The sequence below is a fragment of the Ciconia boyciana genome, chromosome 3 (genome assembly GCF_034638445.1).
Source record: "Ciconia boyciana chromosome 3, ASM3463844v1, whole genome shotgun sequence".
In the NCBI taxonomy this organism is placed as follows: Eukaryota; Metazoa; Chordata; class Aves; order Ciconiiformes; family Ciconiidae; genus Ciconia; species Ciconia boyciana.
Genome location: NC_132936.1, coordinates 69,533,819 through 69,552,223, shown reverse-complemented (window position 1 = coordinate 69,552,223; position 18,405 = coordinate 69,533,819). Strand labels below are relative to the sequence as shown.

Below are 18,405 nucleotides of genomic sequence, written 5' to 3'. Positions count from 1 at the left end.
ACCTCTTGCGCTTTCCCTGGTGGAGGTTCAGCTCCGATGCCTGTGCATCCCTGGTTTTCCCCAGGTCATAATGCACACTCTTTTTGCAAGGTAGGACATGTGAGATGCCTATCTTCTGTCCTCTTTCAAGGGAGGAGAGTAGTAGCTATTCATAAGCATTATTGGCTCAGGCGGCTAATTGGCGGTTCACAAAGAGTATTGCCACCAGTCTGCTTGTACTGTAGGCACTCTTGCTCATCTTGCTTTTTGGCCAGCGGTGGCGTGAAGAGGTAGGAAAGCGCAACCATTTGTGACTCTCTAAAGAGAGTACTACTCCTTGGTGTACTCGTTTGCCATGATTCACGCTTTAGGCTACGCTTGTGCAATTCCTGTTCTGGAGGAACACTTCCAGGTTTTCTAGCCCCTTTTTGGTGGCAAAGGGGAGAGAGTTGATTTGATTTGGTTTGTTTTTAGGATTATGTAAACTTGTGTGGGACAGACTTGTTCTTAATTTTACCCAAATTATTGCTTACAAAGCACTTTGAAATAAGTGGATGAGAAGCACTGTGTGAGAGCTACCTCTGTTTAAAATGACATGAGGCAACATCAGAAACTTGCCTTCTGGGATCCAAAGTTCAGATCCGTGAAAGAAATATGCAAATGGGGAGTTTGGGCCCTTTATTTAAAAAGCTGAATTTTCCGTATATGGACAGAATGTACTGTTTGTGCCTGAACTAGTAGCCTTCATTCCTGACTGTTGTGTTATAGCTTTAGTTTGTTTGACATCTTCTCTTCTTCAATGTTGTGAGTTTCTTACTTTCTTTTCCCTCCCCCTCCCACCCTTCCCCAAACTCTTTTTTTTCTTCTTGCGATTTAGAAATCAAGTTCCTCTACCACAACTGGAGAGAAGATCACGAAAGTCTATGAACTAGGAAACGAGCCAGAGCGCAAGATGTGGGTAGATCGGTACCTCACGTTCATGGAGGAGAGGGGCACGCCCGTGGCCAGTCTGCCAGCTGTGGGCAAGAAGCCCCTGGACCTGTTCAGGCTCTATGTCTGTGTCAAAGAGATTGGAGGTTTAGCACAGGTGAGAAGTAGTCCTTGATAGTGAACCTTTCGACAAGGTGATACGCATTTTTTTTCTACCGTACTTCCTGCTTGTTACACCATTACATTTTCAGCCCTGACAACATTCTTGAAGAAAAGAGAGTTGCATGCTTTAATATTTGTCTGGAGTTCACTTTGGGCTGCGTAATTGCCCTAAAACTCTACAGTTTGAATCAGAATTTACCATTGCTATAGGCAGATAAAACTGTTACCTGTTCAGGGGAATCCAGTAATGCCACTAAGAGAAGAAAAGAGGAAAAGGCCGTTGGATCAAAGTTACGAGTAAGAAACACATGACAAGAGCTGAAAGGAAAAGGAGATTTTTAAATCCATCCTTCCCAGATAGGGATACTGCCTCTAGGACAAATCAATTCATCTCTCCAGAGAAGTGGCAGATATGTTCTTGAAACACAGTCCTTTGTCCCAAACCTTTCATCTCTTGAGTGTCTCTGTACGGTACATTTGTTTCTTAGACATGGACTTTGCTTTCCCTGTGTTTGGAAAATGCTTACAGGATATTTTGGGTTGCCTTACAAACATAGTGATCACAAGGAAAAGGTGAATTACGTAATTGAGATGAAGGAAAATGAAAACAGGAAGAGCTGGGAATAAAGAAGTCACAGATGGGAGAGAGAAGCTTTGGTTTGTGTTCTCACCAGTTAACTGGAAGTTTTGCAAAGGGATGTTTGGAAATCAGTTGCGAGTTCTATAAGACTGACCACCACAGAGCAAAACTAAATGTTTCGTTGTCTAGCACTATCAAAAGGGAAAGCAGGAGAAAATGGTCAGTATTTGCAGCCTTAGATTTTGTATTCGAAGTCGTCTGTCCGTGCCTGATGCTTTTACAAAGCATCCCTTGCATCCGGGGGATCACTCTGGCTAGGTGCTAGAAGCTACAGTGAAGTGCTGAGACCTGTAATTTCTGTGGATTTAAGAACGTTCATGGATGTTCAGTGCTTTGCAAGATGAGGTCTTAAACATAGCTGTGTAGATAAATATGTATATGCAATATTTAATATAAAATAGATAATATTTAAACAGATAAAATTTTACACTAGTTACAAAATCTGAACTCAAAAATATGGCAAACAGATCCTCAGGAAGAGAACACATTTTAATAATCTATGTGGTTAGTTCAAGAAAGAAACGTCCAACATCAGTTAGTACCATTTTCAGTGGTATTTTGAATAGTACACCTCACAACATAGGATTTGACTACTGAATTAGATCATTGGCCCTTCAAGTCCAGAGATTTTAGCTATTCCTGTTATTAAAGGAAGGCAGAGGAACCTAATATAGTTCACCTTGCCAGTTGTTAAATGCTGTATGTGGGTAAGAGATGTTATCCTGACATTTTTAGTGATCAGCTCATGCCCCCCAGCATCATAAAGATTTGATTACTTTTAGCTCAGAAACTTTATTACAGGTAAATCGTATCATGCAGCTGCTCTGCCTCGTACAGCATGATTATGCCCATAGTATGACTCTTAGCATCAAAAATTAAGCAAGATGGGGGGCAGATGGGATATTCTAGAGAGTTATTCATGTTTGCTTATTATGGAAATTTATTTTATTTTGGGACACTCAGTGTTGATTTGCAGTGACAGACATTATGCATTGCCAATGAAGAGATGCTGTTCACTTAGACTGATTTTTGAAAGAGCTTGAGTTACAAATAAGCGTGCTTCAGTACTGGTAAAAACTGACACTGAAAATAAAGGCTCCTGGTTTTGCTGGTGTGCCCACATGAACGACCACCGTGTTTATCTGTTTGAGGCTACTAAGGGGTGCAGAGCTTTACTTGCTGAGGTTTATTTAAATGCATCTTTGTGATGCTCTCCTAAAAAGCTGTTGCTGCAACTGCTGCACTCCACATCTCATGATTCTGCCCAGCGAGTGTGGCAGGGAGTGGAGCTGTGCAGCAGCGGTGCATATTCTTTGTCTGAATAGTTGCAACTGATGGGGTCCCGACATGAACAGACCAGCTGTTGGCAGTCTTCTTTTAAATGCCAATATACTGGGCATTTAGGCATGAGTGTTTCTGTTTGCATTATGCAATGTGTTCATTACGCACCACTTAGCTGTAAGTCAGTAGGCACAAAGGGCTGTGTAACTGGATTTCAGGCCTCAACGGGGGCAGTTTCTGAAAATCTCGTCTCCTTTAACTCCTGGATTCTTGCAGGTTGTACCAGAGAAATAAAAACACTTCGCATAGCCATGCCAACCTGCTTGCTATTAACGTTATCCCCAAAAGATCTTTGCTGACTGGCAGCAGTTACTTAAACACCGAGAGAAACGTAAGAAATGTTTACTTTGCTGGCACGTGGGCTTAGGAACAGTATGGCTAATGATCACCTTTGTAGCTATACAAGTTAAGTTGGAGTCACTAAAATCTCCGGCCTCAGGGCAAGTAGCAGTCATCATGGCACGCAAGCATCAGGATTCTTCCCCAATGAAAGCTGAGATGCTCACACATTTAAAGCCCATTTATTTCAATGCTGCCTCCCCTCCTTGGATCGTATGTAGCAATTGCACAAGTGGTTGAATGAACTCGGGGGCATCAGGTATTACAAAATACAAAAATACTGGCTGCTGTGAGTGGTACGGCTGAGCAAGCCAGTGGCATCATCCAGGATGACAAATGAACTTCACTGTTATTACAGATCAGCTGTGTTTGAGGAACTCATGGACAGAGTCTTTCAATATTCTCAGCCTTACACTGCAAACAAGACTCGCAGCGGAGTTGTGCAGTCAGCACTGTAACACAGAGTATTGCTGGACTAGCCTTGTGTGTTTGAAGTCTGCCTTAATTAATTAAGGGGCCTCGCTTCGCTCTGCCTCTCATCTAGCCAAAGGATCATTGATCTGTCCCTGCAAGACGCCCTAAAGTGAAAGGACTTGAACCAGGAATGACAGGCTGAACTGTGTGACAGCTGGTGGCTATTTTGGAGAAAAATTTATTTTTCATATCAATGCTCAAACACTTAAATTGCAGAATAACGCTGTTATTGCTTTCTAAATTAGTTCTTAGAAGCTGCTTTTTAATTAGAATGGGGTGGGTGTGGGTGGGTGTCAGAGAGAGGGAGAATGAGCATGCATTTGCTTGGAGATGGATTGCTAACTGAAAAGCACAGGCCCTGGAAGAGTGCAAGGCATTTAAAAGATGCAGCATGCAGAAGACTCTCCACAAGCAAAGCTTTTTATGTAGCTATCAGCAGGTTCCTTAATGGTTTTATAACTGTAAATGCTGTCTATGCATTACTGCATGTGGGAGTAATGAGCATTAGTTAAAAGAGGAAAATAAAAAAGTAAACCAAGACATTAAGTGCCTTTTTTTTTGCCTCCCCCCCCCCCCCCTTTTTTTGTCTCCTGACTTAAACAAACCACTTTGCTGCAAACCAATGATTCTGCCATTTATTTTGCTAGGTTAATAAAAACAAGAAGTGGCGTGAGCTGGCAACCACCTTGAACGTTGGCACTTCGAGCAGCGCAGCCAGCTCCCTGAAAAAACAATACATTCAGTACCTGTTTGCCTTCGAGTGCAAGATTGAGCGAGGGGAGGAGCCCCCTCCAGAAGTCTTCAGCACTGGAGATACTAAGAAACAACCTAAGATTCAGCCGCCATCTCCTGGTAAGTCAAAAAAACTGCAGCCTCTTACACAACCATTTTTTGAATGCAAAAGATACTCACTAGGTTGCAGTTTGTATATTTAGAAGCATGTCTTGCTAATGCTGGACAAACAACAAAGATAAATAAGTTGTTGGCATCTTGTTTGCAAACTTGGAGCTAGCTCCTGAGTCAAGTCAGATTTAACTCTGAAGGGCCATCCGCAGTCACATGTCTAGTTTGTCATTGCTCACTCTAATGTACAAAGGCGGGTGTGCCAGCATACCCTTAATATTCACAGTTACGTTGGCATAGTAAAAAGAATAGCATTCTGCACAGGTATGCTTGTGCTGTAGGACACGAGGCAGGCAGTACTAAAAGGAGCGTCCATTTGTCTAAAGATCAGATTCTGGTACTTGCACTTTCCTTGCTATGACTCTGAAGCTGCATTTTCAACACAACTGTTGGTCAGTAAAGCTTCAGTTGGAGTCAGGATGGCAGATGCTGGACTGATCAGTGGGTCTCAGATGGTTGCTCTGATACAGCTCATGTTGCATGTGTGGCAGATGGAGAGAGTTGAGAGTATGGTGTATCCCCACTGCCAGACCTTGTAGTTTGGAGCCACGCTCTCTGTTCTTTTGTTGCTAATCCTGTATGTCAGATAAGTCGTTAGCATCACTGTCTTTCTTTATCTTCTCGTCTGAAAAATTGGAACTGGAAATGCTGGATTTTGGCTGTTCTTTTTGCATGTACAGTGGGGTGTTTGAGACCACACAGTTTTCTTTCTAAACTAATTCAGCTTAAGACTCTCAAGGTTGGATAGTCATGAGTGATATTCAAGGCAGGAAAATTCTTCAGTCGTAACATTTTAAGTACATAGGAAAAGGTGTAGTAAAGTATTAGTCTATGATGTTGACTTCTGGACTACCCATGGAAGAGGAAATATTTCCTTTGATTTGCTGGTTATTAGGCTTTTCTGACCAACGAAATAATTTTGTTAATACCTATCTTTACAATTACTGTTAGACAAACCACCTTCTTTTATTGCCAAGAGAATACAATTCCTGGAATGTTTACAGCAGTTTCCTGCATTAGAAGACAGTATTAGGAAAGTATTAAATACCTTAATTTCTGTTAGTGCGGTTCACTGGTTGAAAATGAGAAGTGACGAGTCAGGGACCCAGCAAGCTTTCCAGGCGGTTTGCAGGCTGCCTGGCTCCAGTTTGAGAATTCCTATCGTGGATACCAGAAAATTGCAAAGACTTCTATAATCATATAATACAGTTATAGCTTTTACAAGATCATTTGTTATGATAGCGCTTTGTCAGTACAGAAAAAGATAAAGGCAATAAGGCTTAAATCTTTTTCAGCCTGATGTATTCAGTGTAAGGATTTTGGGGAGTGTTTAGTCAAAATTTTCCTAGGTACATCTCTTTGTGTAATACCTTAAATATTTCCTCCACCTTGTTAACACCTAGGGTTATCAGGTACCCCAACGCTGATTATTTAATAGAGAAGATAACTAGGTTACTTTGCAAGGCAAGTTTAGCAGATGGGGAAAAGTACTTGGTACTAGAAGTGAAGCCTATAGTCCAAATGTTTATCTGTCTGAAATGAGCATAGAGTGTCCTGAATGTCCACCACTGCAAAAAATAAAAGATGTCGGATGTGCCTGTCATGTCCTGAGAAGGCTGGTAAGGGGAGCTGAAACTGTTAGACTTGTTAAGGAGGGTGAAGAGGAAATTCATCTGTTTCTAAAACTAAACGGCACTACTAAAAATGAAAGAGTATTTTGCTTTGCTCTCTCCTCCCTTACCCCTCTCCCTCCGACACTGCTCTCAGTAGTTGGTTCAGGGATGATCACCAAAAATTGGCTGAATTTTGAGATGAAGAATTGTTATTTAAATACGTAAACCTGAAACAAAGGAATAGAAATGTCAGATGCACCACTTTTAGAGGATCCTTTTGCATCATGACGCTAAAGATGAAAATGGGGAAGTCCAAATTTAAATTTTTCATAACATTCAAACAAGCTGTCTATGAGGAGAACTGAAACTATTTTTCTAAAATAAAAACACAGCAGGACATAGAGACTAGAAGAGGGGGAAGCAAGCAAAGATCTCAAGGTTTGTTTTGTTGGCGAGAAAAGAGCTCGTGTCAGTGAATGGACTGCACTTCTGTACAGAGAAAGGCTTTCCCAGTGTGTATCAACTTTAGTACATGAAATCCCGCTGAGGTATAGATGCTGCAGAGAGTACAAGCCTGTTCTCTTTAATAGTCAGCTTTTTTTCTTGCTCCTTTTCCTTTAGTATATACCAACATTAACATTTTAACTGCACAAAAGAAGTAGAGTTGTAGATGTACTTTAGATAATCTGTTCCTCTTCGGCAGTCAGAGGGAACAGGAGCCCAATACAACAAGAAACAGTAGCCTCCAAAGGTCCGTGCTTCAACCATTAGCCTCTGTTGTGCAGTTAGCTCAGTGTAGGCAGAGCCACTTTGAAGCCAAATCCATTTGCAGAGAACTAGTTACAGTATTAGGCCTGAAGTTTATTCTGCTAAAAAAGCAGGGGGACTTGTCTCAGAGGGGAGGGTGTTGTATTTTGTCTAATTCTCACCAGGTGATGCTATGAAGTCAGGGTCATGAGAGTTTAAAAATCAGTTCATCTTCGTAAAACTTTTAAAACTAAATATTTCAGTTACCGATAAGAACATATAGGGAATATATATAAGAATATATAGGGACTGGCAGCCTTCTTGGTACAGAGCAGAATTCCATTCCTATGTAGATGTAGTTCCCAGGTAGATGTTATGCAAGGTGGGAGCACGGTGACACGCAGTTCAGAGCAAATCAATTGTTGCAGGCGTCCCGCATCCAAGGGGTGATTACGTGACTGCCTCACAGACGACCTTTAGAATGCAGTCATAGAGGGAATGCTAGGAAACACAGTGCAACAACCACAGCGAGGAGATTCCCATAGAAGAACCCGGTCAGGGAAAGGATGCGATGTGTAAGTCAAATTTATGGGACTACAAGGCAGTGGTCTGGGTCCACGTGTAGTCCATTTGCTTGTAGCACTGTATTTGGGATTCTCCCATCACTTCTGGTTTTTACAACATCATTAGTAAGGCAAATGGTATGTAGAGGAGGGAATAATTTAGTGCTATGTACAGTGCAATTCAAGATAGTGTCAGCAATTATTAAAAGTTTAAAAAAGGAGTGAGGGTAGAACAGCAAAGGGACAGGCTGGTTGGCTTTGTTCAGCAGAGGTTTGCACAGTAGCCAAGGTGTTAGGGGTAGGACTACCTGCCTATTTTAATAAATGTTCTGGCTTCATACTACTGTCAGAGCCTCTTCTGTTCTTTCATAAAACTCGCAGGGAGAGGTGGGGCCCTGAATGTGTTTTAGTGTAGCTCACACTGCTCTGAGGCTGTGCAAGGTGGAGACATGCTTGTGGTAGGCTGAGGCCTTTGTATCACAGCTTAAATCTGTCTAGGTCAGATAACGCCGTCAGCAGTGAAGACCAGCAGCAGATGCCTAATGACAGGCTAGCTATTAGAAGACCCCTTTTGGCCTTATGTCCTGATGGTTGGGTCTGTGCCAAGGTCCATGTCAACTGTGGACTGCTCTTTTGCTGCGTAGAAAATCCCTTATAGAGAGAGAGGCATTCTAGGTCTTCGTAAGCATCCTTCTAGGACTCCAGTGCTTTCCAGAAGTGGGTACAAAGGCAAATCCTGTTTGATAGTTTTGACCAAAACAGGCACAAATTATGTGGCGAGTTCTAAACTGAAAATAGTTCTGGGGGCCACTATGCTAAGCACTAATAGGTGGTGGAGAACAAATTTCAAAAAAAGCATCAGCATGAAGGCGTTATTTTCCATTGCTGTACTCTGGCACTGTAAATTCTTAGCTGCAATATGCGGTTATGTATGCATGACTCTCAAAATTACAGACTGAGCGGTTTATCCTACACTGAATGAACAGGATGGCCACAGTGGTACAGCTGAGGATGCCCCTGAGTAACACTCAGCAGCTGGCCCTGATGTCAACAGAGATTTCTTTACCGCAAACCTGGAAAATTATGTGCCTGTGTTGGAAAGAGGGAGCAGAGCGAGCCAAGAGTGTTCCCTGCGTTTCCTTGGCAGCAGAGAAACAAGACTTGGGGAGGGAGATGGCGGGGGGGGGGGGGGGGGACACGACACAACACCACATGACACAGCCATTCAGTGAGTGCATCTGTAACCAAACCCATCCGTCTCTGCTGGCGGGTGGCTGACTGAAGTGCTATTATTAGCAGGCAGGTGATGTCATGGAGCATGTCATGAGGCCAGCCAGGGAATCCCACAGAAGATGGATGGGCGAGGGGTCGGGAGGGGTGGACGGGGGGACAGACAGAGGTGCCTCCATGCTTGCACCCGCGCCCGCCCGGGAGGGCCCTGCCGCAGCCAGCAGCCCCCAGCCCGGCCTAACTGGGGCACTGGGTTCATGCTGTGTAAATTATCTTCCCAGCGTGGTGGCTGGCTGTTCACTCTGAAGTATGTGAATGTACTTAACCTTCAGTAACCTTTCCATTGTTTACTTTAGAGTATACATTTGTAGCTTCTGGCAAAAGGTAGGGATATCCTAGAGAGCATGTCAGGCCTCATATTAATGGAGTTTCAAGAGGTTGCATTCTTCTTCTCTTTTTTTTTTTTTTTCCCCCTGAAGGGAAAATTTGCTGACAAGAGAAAGATTTTAATTTTTTTTTAAAAAAAGTAACTGCTCACTGACAAAGATGTTCATTTTATTTCATTTTGGATGAATTTTCTATTGTTAAAAGCATATTCTTCCAAAACTGTTATGACATTTGAAAGACAAGTGTTGCTTAGATGTGGATGTGAGATGAAGAATTCAGTGGCTATGTACACACAGGTTTTTTCCTGGACATCCCCAAATCAGCTGCAAAATCATGTAAGCAGAGATTACCTGTTCCAAAAGAACATAGCTGTTTGTCTTCCTTCTTAGTTCTTTGTTTAATAGTGAAGCTTATGAAGCACTTTGAAACATACCGTTTCTATTTCAGGATGTCCACAATCAGAATTAAATATCTACCATAATAAAAACCGTGCAAGGATAGATGTAAAAATTTCAGCCTGCATCTAGCTTAGCAAATGTAAAATTTAAGGTGAAACATGAAAAAGGAATATGGTACTTTCTTACAGAGAAGAGGGTTGTTTTTATATTCTTTAACTAGAAAACATTGCTAATAGCAATGTGTGTAAAATGTATGTGTGAGAGAGCGTAACTAGTTTGCATTTAACGTGTGTGCATGCAGGCATCTGTGTGCACATGGTATATCCAAAAACTGAAGCATATTGCTTTGATGCAAAGTCAAGTGCTCAAAGGTTAGGAAATGCCAAAAGTGAGATATAATCTTTGCAACGTTAATTATGTTTCCTTGTGCATATACAGTTCAATACACTCTTAATTACGCAGTCACATTGAAATTTTTTGCATGAAATGTCTGTGTCATTCAGTGCACGGAATAAACAGTGCTCAGTGAATAGGAGCTATTCAGTATTTTGTGTTATCCTCGCTTTTCAGTATGCAGCCCTTAACTTGTGCCACAGTTTTCAACCAGACTCAAACAGAGAGTTATAAATTTATTCCTCGGGTTTTCTTATCTTCACTACAACTGTATTTGAGGGCTTTAAAAAGTATTAATCAGCCTTTGCAGTACCCATCTGAGAGGGAAAGTAGTATGATTCCCATTCTACAGAAGAGGAACTGGGCTACCAAAAAATGTACAACGTGAGTATCTGCTGTGTGCCAGTTTTCTGGGTGCCAGTTTTCTAAGTTTTGCTACGTATAGCCTTTTATATGATCTCATCTGTTGCCCGACAAGTTCTGCACAGCTGGAAAACAGCGTCTCTAAACAGATTGTCTCCAAGAAAAGGAACGCGCATCTAAGAACCTCTTGTGTAAAATTTAATTTCACTCATATGCCCAGTATTGGACTCTTCCCAGTATTGAACTCTTTGCCTCTTTATCCAGCCACTTATGGTTCTTTCCCTGTACTTCAACTCTCATTAGCTACATTTTCTGGGCCTTCTTGGTGTTCCCTGTTGTGTAGTACCACGTCCATGCAACTTCAGACTTCTCAGATTCTAATCTGATCTCAGCAGCATCCGTATCTCCTTTCCAGGTTCCCAGTCGCCTTCTGTTATCCTTTTCTGTTGATGGTCAGAAACCCTCTTACCTTGCCTTTGCTTACCAACCTCCAGTTGTAACCATGAGAGCTTGTGTGGGGTGGCTTCCTGGCTGTAGGTTCTCATGCTCAGCTCCATGTTCAAGACTGCCCAGATCAATCCAGGAGCTGAATTACAGTGAGAGTCCTGCTCACCCCCACCCTGAAATAAGTACAAACAGGATCTTCAGAAAACCAAGCAGTGACTGTATAGCAAGCTAATAATCTCTACATATAAACAGGTATTTTTCACAAATCTATTTGAACAAATCAGAATAAACACTAGAACAGCAAGAGAACTTTCCCTGTCACAGGCACGTCCCCAACATTACCACCAAGTCTCTTCAAACAATGAAGGGACTACTGGTGCTGTGTGTGAAAAAGGTGACCAAATATATACTTGGCTTGGAAGACTCACGGAAAAATATTTCTCTTTTGGAGACAACAGGAGAGGACCATATATTTTCGAAGGCACATTCTTAAAAAAGCTGGCCAGTTACAGCTGAAAATTTCCAAAACAAAATTAGCTTGAGGGGAATATCCATCAGGGTGACTTCCTGATGCTGGCTGAAGCTTGGCAAAGGTACTGAAAATCACATCCTACAGAGAAGGTTAAGTTCCTTAAAAAATTGTACCTGCTCTACCAACAGTAGCCATTAAGAGTACGTACTTACCTTATTCCTTCTCAAGGAATGTGCTATTTACATTGATACTATTACTAAAACATAGATGACTATTCAGTGGCCTGTGAGTGTATGACACAGAAATAATTGTCTTTGAGGTTGTTTGTAGGTCATATCCACACTTGGACTCTTCTTGGTAGCTGATGACCTAATCCAGAGATTGAAACGCTTGCAGTCCCTATTCTGTAGAAGTGTCCCTGACACAAGGGAGGTCAAGAGCAAAGTGTATTAACAAAGTAGTACCAGAAACTTTGCACTTCTCAAGATAGCATTTGCCTTCCGTTTTTTCAGCTGTTTATAAGCAGTCATTTAGAAAGAGGCGAGGGAAAAATAACCAGCCCTATAACCACCACCCAGCAGACAGAAATTTGACTTGTAGCTTCTCAGCTGGGTATCTTCTTTTTGCTTTTAAACCTTTCCTTATCTAAGATTATATAAAACACATTGTTATTCATAAGAAAGATTCTATATTCATACAACCCATAAATACTGAAAAAATATTTTACTGGTTTTCTTTAGGTTTACTTTAGATATGAATTAAGTTCTCGCTCAGGTAGGGTAGGGAAGAACTTAATTGCTGCTTAATAGCCCACCATAAGAGAAATATGCAGGGTTAGGCAATATCATATTTTACAGGAAGTATATGGGTACACTAAGATGTTTACTTACATGGTTCTAATATAAGAAGATGGTATGTGACAATGTGCGGCTTAACTCAGAAATGCTTTCAAGCTTTTTAGAAGTAATCTAGAATTGTGTTTAAAGCTCAAGGGCAGGAGAATGATCCTGGCTCACTCAGGGGTCATATATACAAAGGGCTTGTTTTATGTGAACATGATGATTTTTTTTATTATCATATGGATTTGTTTTATTATAGCACTAAAGCCTTCAGTTAACTGTAGCATTAGTTGTTGCAAATGTTGTTGTTACTGTATTAACGCAATCAGAGAGCTTTTCTTAAACTTTTTTTGAACCTTATTACTATGTGAGGACAATCCAAGCATGCCTCAGAAAGCTGAGGACAAGAACAACGTGGTCTACACAATGTGGATTTTACATACGCACTTGCTACTGAGACTGATTTCCAGATAGTGGAACATGTGTTACAGATATAAATGAAACACATATAAAAAAGGTGTTCTTCAGTTAAAAACAAGCTCTGCCTGTCAAGATGATGAGTGTTCTAGGATTCTGAGTCAATTATAAACTACTCTCTCTTTCACATGCAGAAGAAAAGCCCATACTGCTTGTTCCAGTTTTCCCTCTAACAGTAATTTATAAAGTTTTGTTAATTGGTTGTTGAACATAGATAGTCAGGCACTATAAAATGCTTACATGACAGTTCATAAAAAAAGAAGGACCTCTCAAGCCAAAGCCATGTCTTTCTGAGTCTATTAGATTTGTGAATTTTTTCTGTTGGTAATCTTTTTTCCAATTGCATCTAAAGATTTGAATCCTACAGTTCTCCTCAAGTAGAATTTCTGCTGCAAGGCCAATCAGATCCGAGGTGTAGACGTTGTTACTAATTCCCACTTACCACCTTCTAGATCAGAAAACTACTACATCAGATCTTTGGGGTTGGGGGGTGTTTCTCCTCAGTAGTCATATGAAAATAGTAACTTCGGTGTCTACTTTAAAAGACTGGTCTGGATGTATTTTATCATGAGCTTGTATGATGTATTCATTTAATGCCCTTATTACTGCTCAGTCCCATTGGAAGAGAACAGTACATGCTTTTCTACGCTTGTTGTCATATCAAGAACATAGCCATTTACCATGGTTCAGGAGGACAGTAGCACAGGTACTCTATGGCTTTCTGAGATCTCAACATAGAAGTTTTTGCCGATGAAATAGATGCTTTGCAGAATTGACCTGGTCTTGTTACATATGCTCTACAATGACCTGACTACATTTTGTTAAGATGTCCGTTGCTATTTTTGCAATTTTATTAGGAGTGTTAGCTGTAGCCTCCTGTTCAAATTCTACTTTCAGTGATCGCTTTCTTCTTATCCCAGATTGCCTTTTGCGTTTCTTAAATACAATCTTTTGCCATGCTGTCCCAAAGATGGCATAGGGTTGCAGTGTGCCACTAATCATTTGCCACGTTTCACCATGGAAATGTCTGCCTTTTAGTGGTAAATGAAATGATGAATTTATATTAATATAGCAGTTTAAATTTGTGAGGAAAAGCTTCTGGCTGAAATTTGCCTTATAAACATATGTGTCGTGATGGTGGTTATATAAAGAAGCTGTGCCAAAGAACAACCTTCCTTTAGTCTGTTGTAAACTATAGACAATTAACTTTGTATCTCTGACCTCTGATTTAAATGATCCTTCATCTAGACGATTCCTATTCATGTTGCTTCAGGCAGCAGATTAAATTCATGGTTCTAGGAAAGATGATGGCTATTACTGCACAGCCTATCCTGATCTCAGAGGATTTGGGGGAAGTTATAAAGTACTGAGATGCGTGGTATAAGCAGGCGTATGGGGGAAAGAACCAGTTTCTCTCCTTGATGATTATTATTTCCACAGGAATTTGGCTGCTACCTTTTAATATTTCCTTTTTCTTTAATTTCCCAGCTAATTCTGGTTCCTTGCAAGGCCCACAAACTCCACAGTCTACTGGTAGTAATTCCATGACAGAAGTGCCAGGCGATTTGAAGCCCCCAACACCAGCATCAACACCTCATGGACAGATGACACCTATGCAGGGTGGCAGGTATGAAAAGGGCTTTGCTTCATTTTTTGTTGGGCTGTAGTTCTACAACAGTTTAAGCCAGTCTTTCCCTTTCCCAACTGCGCGGGCACTCATCTGATTCTGTGGTGAACCGGTCAGAGCCTTAAAAGCAGCAGAAAAGGATTTCTTTTTGGAGGGGAGAGAGGGAAAGGGAGGAAGGAGTAGGAGCTGCATTAGCTTTCTAAACACCAGAGAAGGATCACGCAAGCACCAGTGCAAAGGGGGGAATGTGAATATGTGAAGAGTGGGGAGGAAGGTGGAACCCAGCAGCACCAACTTAGAACCACAACCTTCCTTTCCTTGCTTACTCTGTCCTCCTCTGGTATACAGGTCCAGACATTCATGCTCAGGAAGGAGGAATGTGTGGTTTTAAGGTGTTACTTAAATTCAAATTATGAAAAGCGTATATAATAACAGTCGTTGAGATAGCAGAGGATTCAACTGGATGTGGACCAAGAGATCCCTTTCAGTTCTATGTCCTGTAAGTCACACAGACCGGCTTAATCTGAAGTGAAGTCTTCTCACCATTTGTTAAGGAACCTTAGCCCACTGAAGTCCAGCAAAAAAAGTTCTTGTTGACTTCAGCAGGAACGTAGCTGAGCTCTGGACTATGTACAGAGTCACTCAGAACTTAACGTACTTAGGTTCTTTTTTCCTCCATCTGTAATACTGCAAAAAGGATAACAAGAACCTTTTTAATCATCTTTAATTCAGAATGAGTTTTCTTTCACTGTGTAAAAAATTTTCTTTTGCATTAAGAATAAATCTGATAGTTATCAGGGAAACTCCATTTTCCAGGCCAAATTTTTAAGGGCTTTAGAATAGAGCTGGCTGCAGCCATAAAGGTTAGTGCCTCTCCATAACAGTAAATGGTATTTGGGAGGTAAATCAGGTGTTGCTGTTTACTCTTTCCCCTGGTAGAAGAGCAATGGGGTGCTTGGTAAATTTGAAAGGTAATAAATATGAAACTGATAAAAAGTAATACTATTTTGACACAGCATACAATTAACCTGTGGAGCTCACTGCCTTGGGGTAGTGAGGCAAACAGCTTAGTGAAATTTCAGAAAGGTTTAGACTTTTATATGAGTAATAGAAACACACACAGTTGAATTAGATTAAAACCCCTGATCTTTAAGGTAAGTAGCCAGATAAGCTTGAGGAAAAAAATGGGTAGATTTTTTTAATGATTGTCCATTGTCAAAGGTTTTTGCATCTTCCTCAGTGTATCGTGCACTGATCACTGCCATGGCATCATGGGCTAGGTGTATCATAGTCCAGTCTGTTGTCACAGTTCCTATGAATACATGATGATGTTAATGCCTCCTTTTTCTCATCTGCTAGAAACAGCGCAGTTAGTGTGCATGATCCCTTTTCTGATGTAAGTGATTCAGCATTCCCGAAGCGAAACTCCATGACGCCAAATGCACCATACCAGCAGGGAATAAACATGCCAGATATGATGGGAAGGATGCCATATGAGCCAAATAAAGATCCTTTTGGTGGAATGAGAAAAGGTATTTTCTTTGTGGGAGCTTAAGTGTTCTTCCCTACTTCTATGTAATCAGGATGTTCTAGTCATCAGAATGAGCTTTTTTACTTTGCTGATTTTGCCATTGGTAAAATGGTATCCTTGTAGCAAAAAGAGACGTGCAGTGCAATTGTGTTTCATTCTGGTCTGGTCATATTTTCCCCTCTCAGAGTCACGCTGTTTATTTTAAACTTACCAGAATCATAAAAATGCTTGTAGGAATACATTTCAGGAAATGGCACAAATTCACAGGGTTAGATTTTGTGCAATGCCGTATGTTTCTTGAAGGTGGTTAGCTACTCTGCAAATCAGATGCTGGACTTCGGTGTTAGAATGTGAAGTGGTGAAGCAACATGCCTGGTTGTAGTAGGGCTGAACTGGGAATTCACTGTGCGGGACTGAGCAAGTCTCCTAATGCTCTCTGTCTCAGTTTACACATTTTTCACAATAGGAAAGCTAATTTTTTTCTCACTTGGACAGCCTGACAAAAGTTGATAAACACACTCAACGTTTGTTTATTTTTAGAAAGCAAAAATTAAAATTAATGTCAAACCTGACTCTTGTCCTTTTGGGCACTTAACCTACAGATGGTTTTGTGGATATTGTAAAATGTGCTTAAAATGAGTCAATCTTGCATGCCTCGTATATAGGAAAGTGGGAGGAATTCTTTCACAAGGAGGGCTCACAGTGGCTGCAAAGAGAAGAGCAGATGGAGGAGATGAAATTAAGAAAGTGGAAACTGAAAGAGAGCAAAAGGGAGGAATGGGGGGAAGAGGTCCAGAAATCAGGGGAAGAAAGATAATGTGATGAAGTGGGGAGATGCTTTAAAAGAGATAGTTAATCTGATGTGATTTTTTTTAAACCTTCCCTTTAAATCCTTTTGCCTGGACTGTGGACACCAGCGTAACACAGTTGGAGGAAGGGAAAACCCCCTCTGCCTTAGATTCACTTTAGGCTTTATATCCATGTGAGATTAAGTGGGTTTATTGCACTTTATTGTACATTTCACATTTGTCCTGTCGGAACAGAAACGTCTCTGTTCAGTATCTACTATGAGGGACTAAAGGATAGAGGCTCTTCCTCTATTTGCTTGGGGATTTATATCCGATAATAGTGGTCAATGTGCCTTTTCTTGGACCGGTAGAATATGCCCATCCTGCTCAAGAAGCTACATTAGGATACAGTATCCTTTCCATAACTAAACTATGGTATGAGGGCTTTATGGGAAAAAGAAGAGCCTGATTCTGACAGCTTTGTAATCCAAACTAGGAGATTTACTTTCCTCTGTTTCGTAAGGTTTATGTTTGCATTCATATTTAGCATTGCTTGGTGGAAAAAGAACAAGAGCGAGTTCATCTTCAGCTATGAAGACCACAGGGAAGAAGCTGCCTGGTGCCTGATGAGCTCAGTTCCATAGGATGAGATTACTTTCCTCACTTGCAGCTCCTTAATATTATAACCATCTTCTTGGTAGTGGTGCTGCTTCATGTGTTTTCATCAGACCCTGGAGAGCTTGTCAGACACCAGCTAATTCTCCTTGGCAGTGTTAGAGATCTGAACATTATTTTAAAATACATCATTTAATAGAAAGGTCTCTTCAAACACCCAGAATAATATATTTAATTTCCCTTACTCTTGCAGTGCCTGGAAGCAATGAGCCTTTCATGACCCCTGGACAAATGCCTAACAGTGGAATACAAGATATGTATAACCAGAGTCCATCTGGAGCAATGTCCAACATGAGCATGAGCCAGCGACAGCAGTTCTCTTATGGAAGTGGCTATGACAGGAGGTGAGTAAATCTTCAGGAAAAAGCAAAGCCCATTAGTGAAAATGATCCTCTCTCTCCCCTTCTCATTTTCCCATTGCACCTTGCAGAGAACATAGCAGCCTACATTTCCTACAGCATCTTACTAAATCGCCGGGAGTCAAACCACTGGTAATGACTGAGTCTAGCTGTTCACAGAAATTAATAAGGAGGAATTGTCACACCTTAGAATTCACTCGAGCTGCAGCAGATCAGCACGTGGGGGTGTTGGACAGCTGCTTTCAGCTGGCTGCTGGGCTGGGCTGGGCTGTGATGGTGTAAAGTAGCACTTCAGTTAGTCTTCTGGCCATGTTTTCACCTAAACAGTTGTTGGTGGGCTTTTTATGAAAAACAAAATGCACAGCCTAAGTATGTCCGGTTTGTGGTCTGTTAGTGAATTGCCTTCGGAGAGTCTGTTGTCTGAGCTGTAGGGGAACCAGTCTTGCAGTGTATCCATCAGGACCCTCAGAAGTTTGTCTTTCAGTGAAGTACACAAAATAAATTTGGTCCTTGTTTGTTTATCCTGGGAAAGGCTTTGAGAAAAAAAATCAGTAAAATCACTGATGTCTAAGCATTGGTATAGCAAGCAGAATGGTTTGGGAATGTTTGGATTATATTAAGTATTCTGGTAGGTTTTGCAGCTCTGGCTGTATTCCTACTTTCACTTTCATTAGGGTGCATACTTTAGCTTCACTTTTTGTTTCCTGATGGTAGCCAAAGTGGTGCAT

General features: G+C 41.2%; 1 protein-coding gene across 7 annotated transcripts in view; it reads left to right on the top strand.

Annotated features, from left to right (window-relative positions):
- Positions 1-18,405, top strand: part of ARID1B (AT-rich interaction domain 1B) — a 337,147-nt gene that overhangs the window by 306,933 nt on the left and 11,809 nt on the right. For all 7 annotated transcript variants that reach the window (XM_072856051.1, XM_072856055.1, XM_072856053.1 and 4 more), the window contains 5 exons: positions 857-1,066; positions 4,513-4,717; positions 14,186-14,324; positions 15,684-15,856; positions 17,512-17,662. In XM_072856051.1, the coding sequence (XP_072712152.1) occupies positions 857-1,066; positions 4,513-4,717; positions 14,186-14,324; positions 15,684-15,856; positions 17,512-17,662 (878 nt within the window). The remainder of the gene's footprint in view (positions 1-856; positions 1,067-4,512; positions 4,718-14,185; positions 14,325-15,683; positions 15,857-17,511; positions 17,663-18,405) is intronic.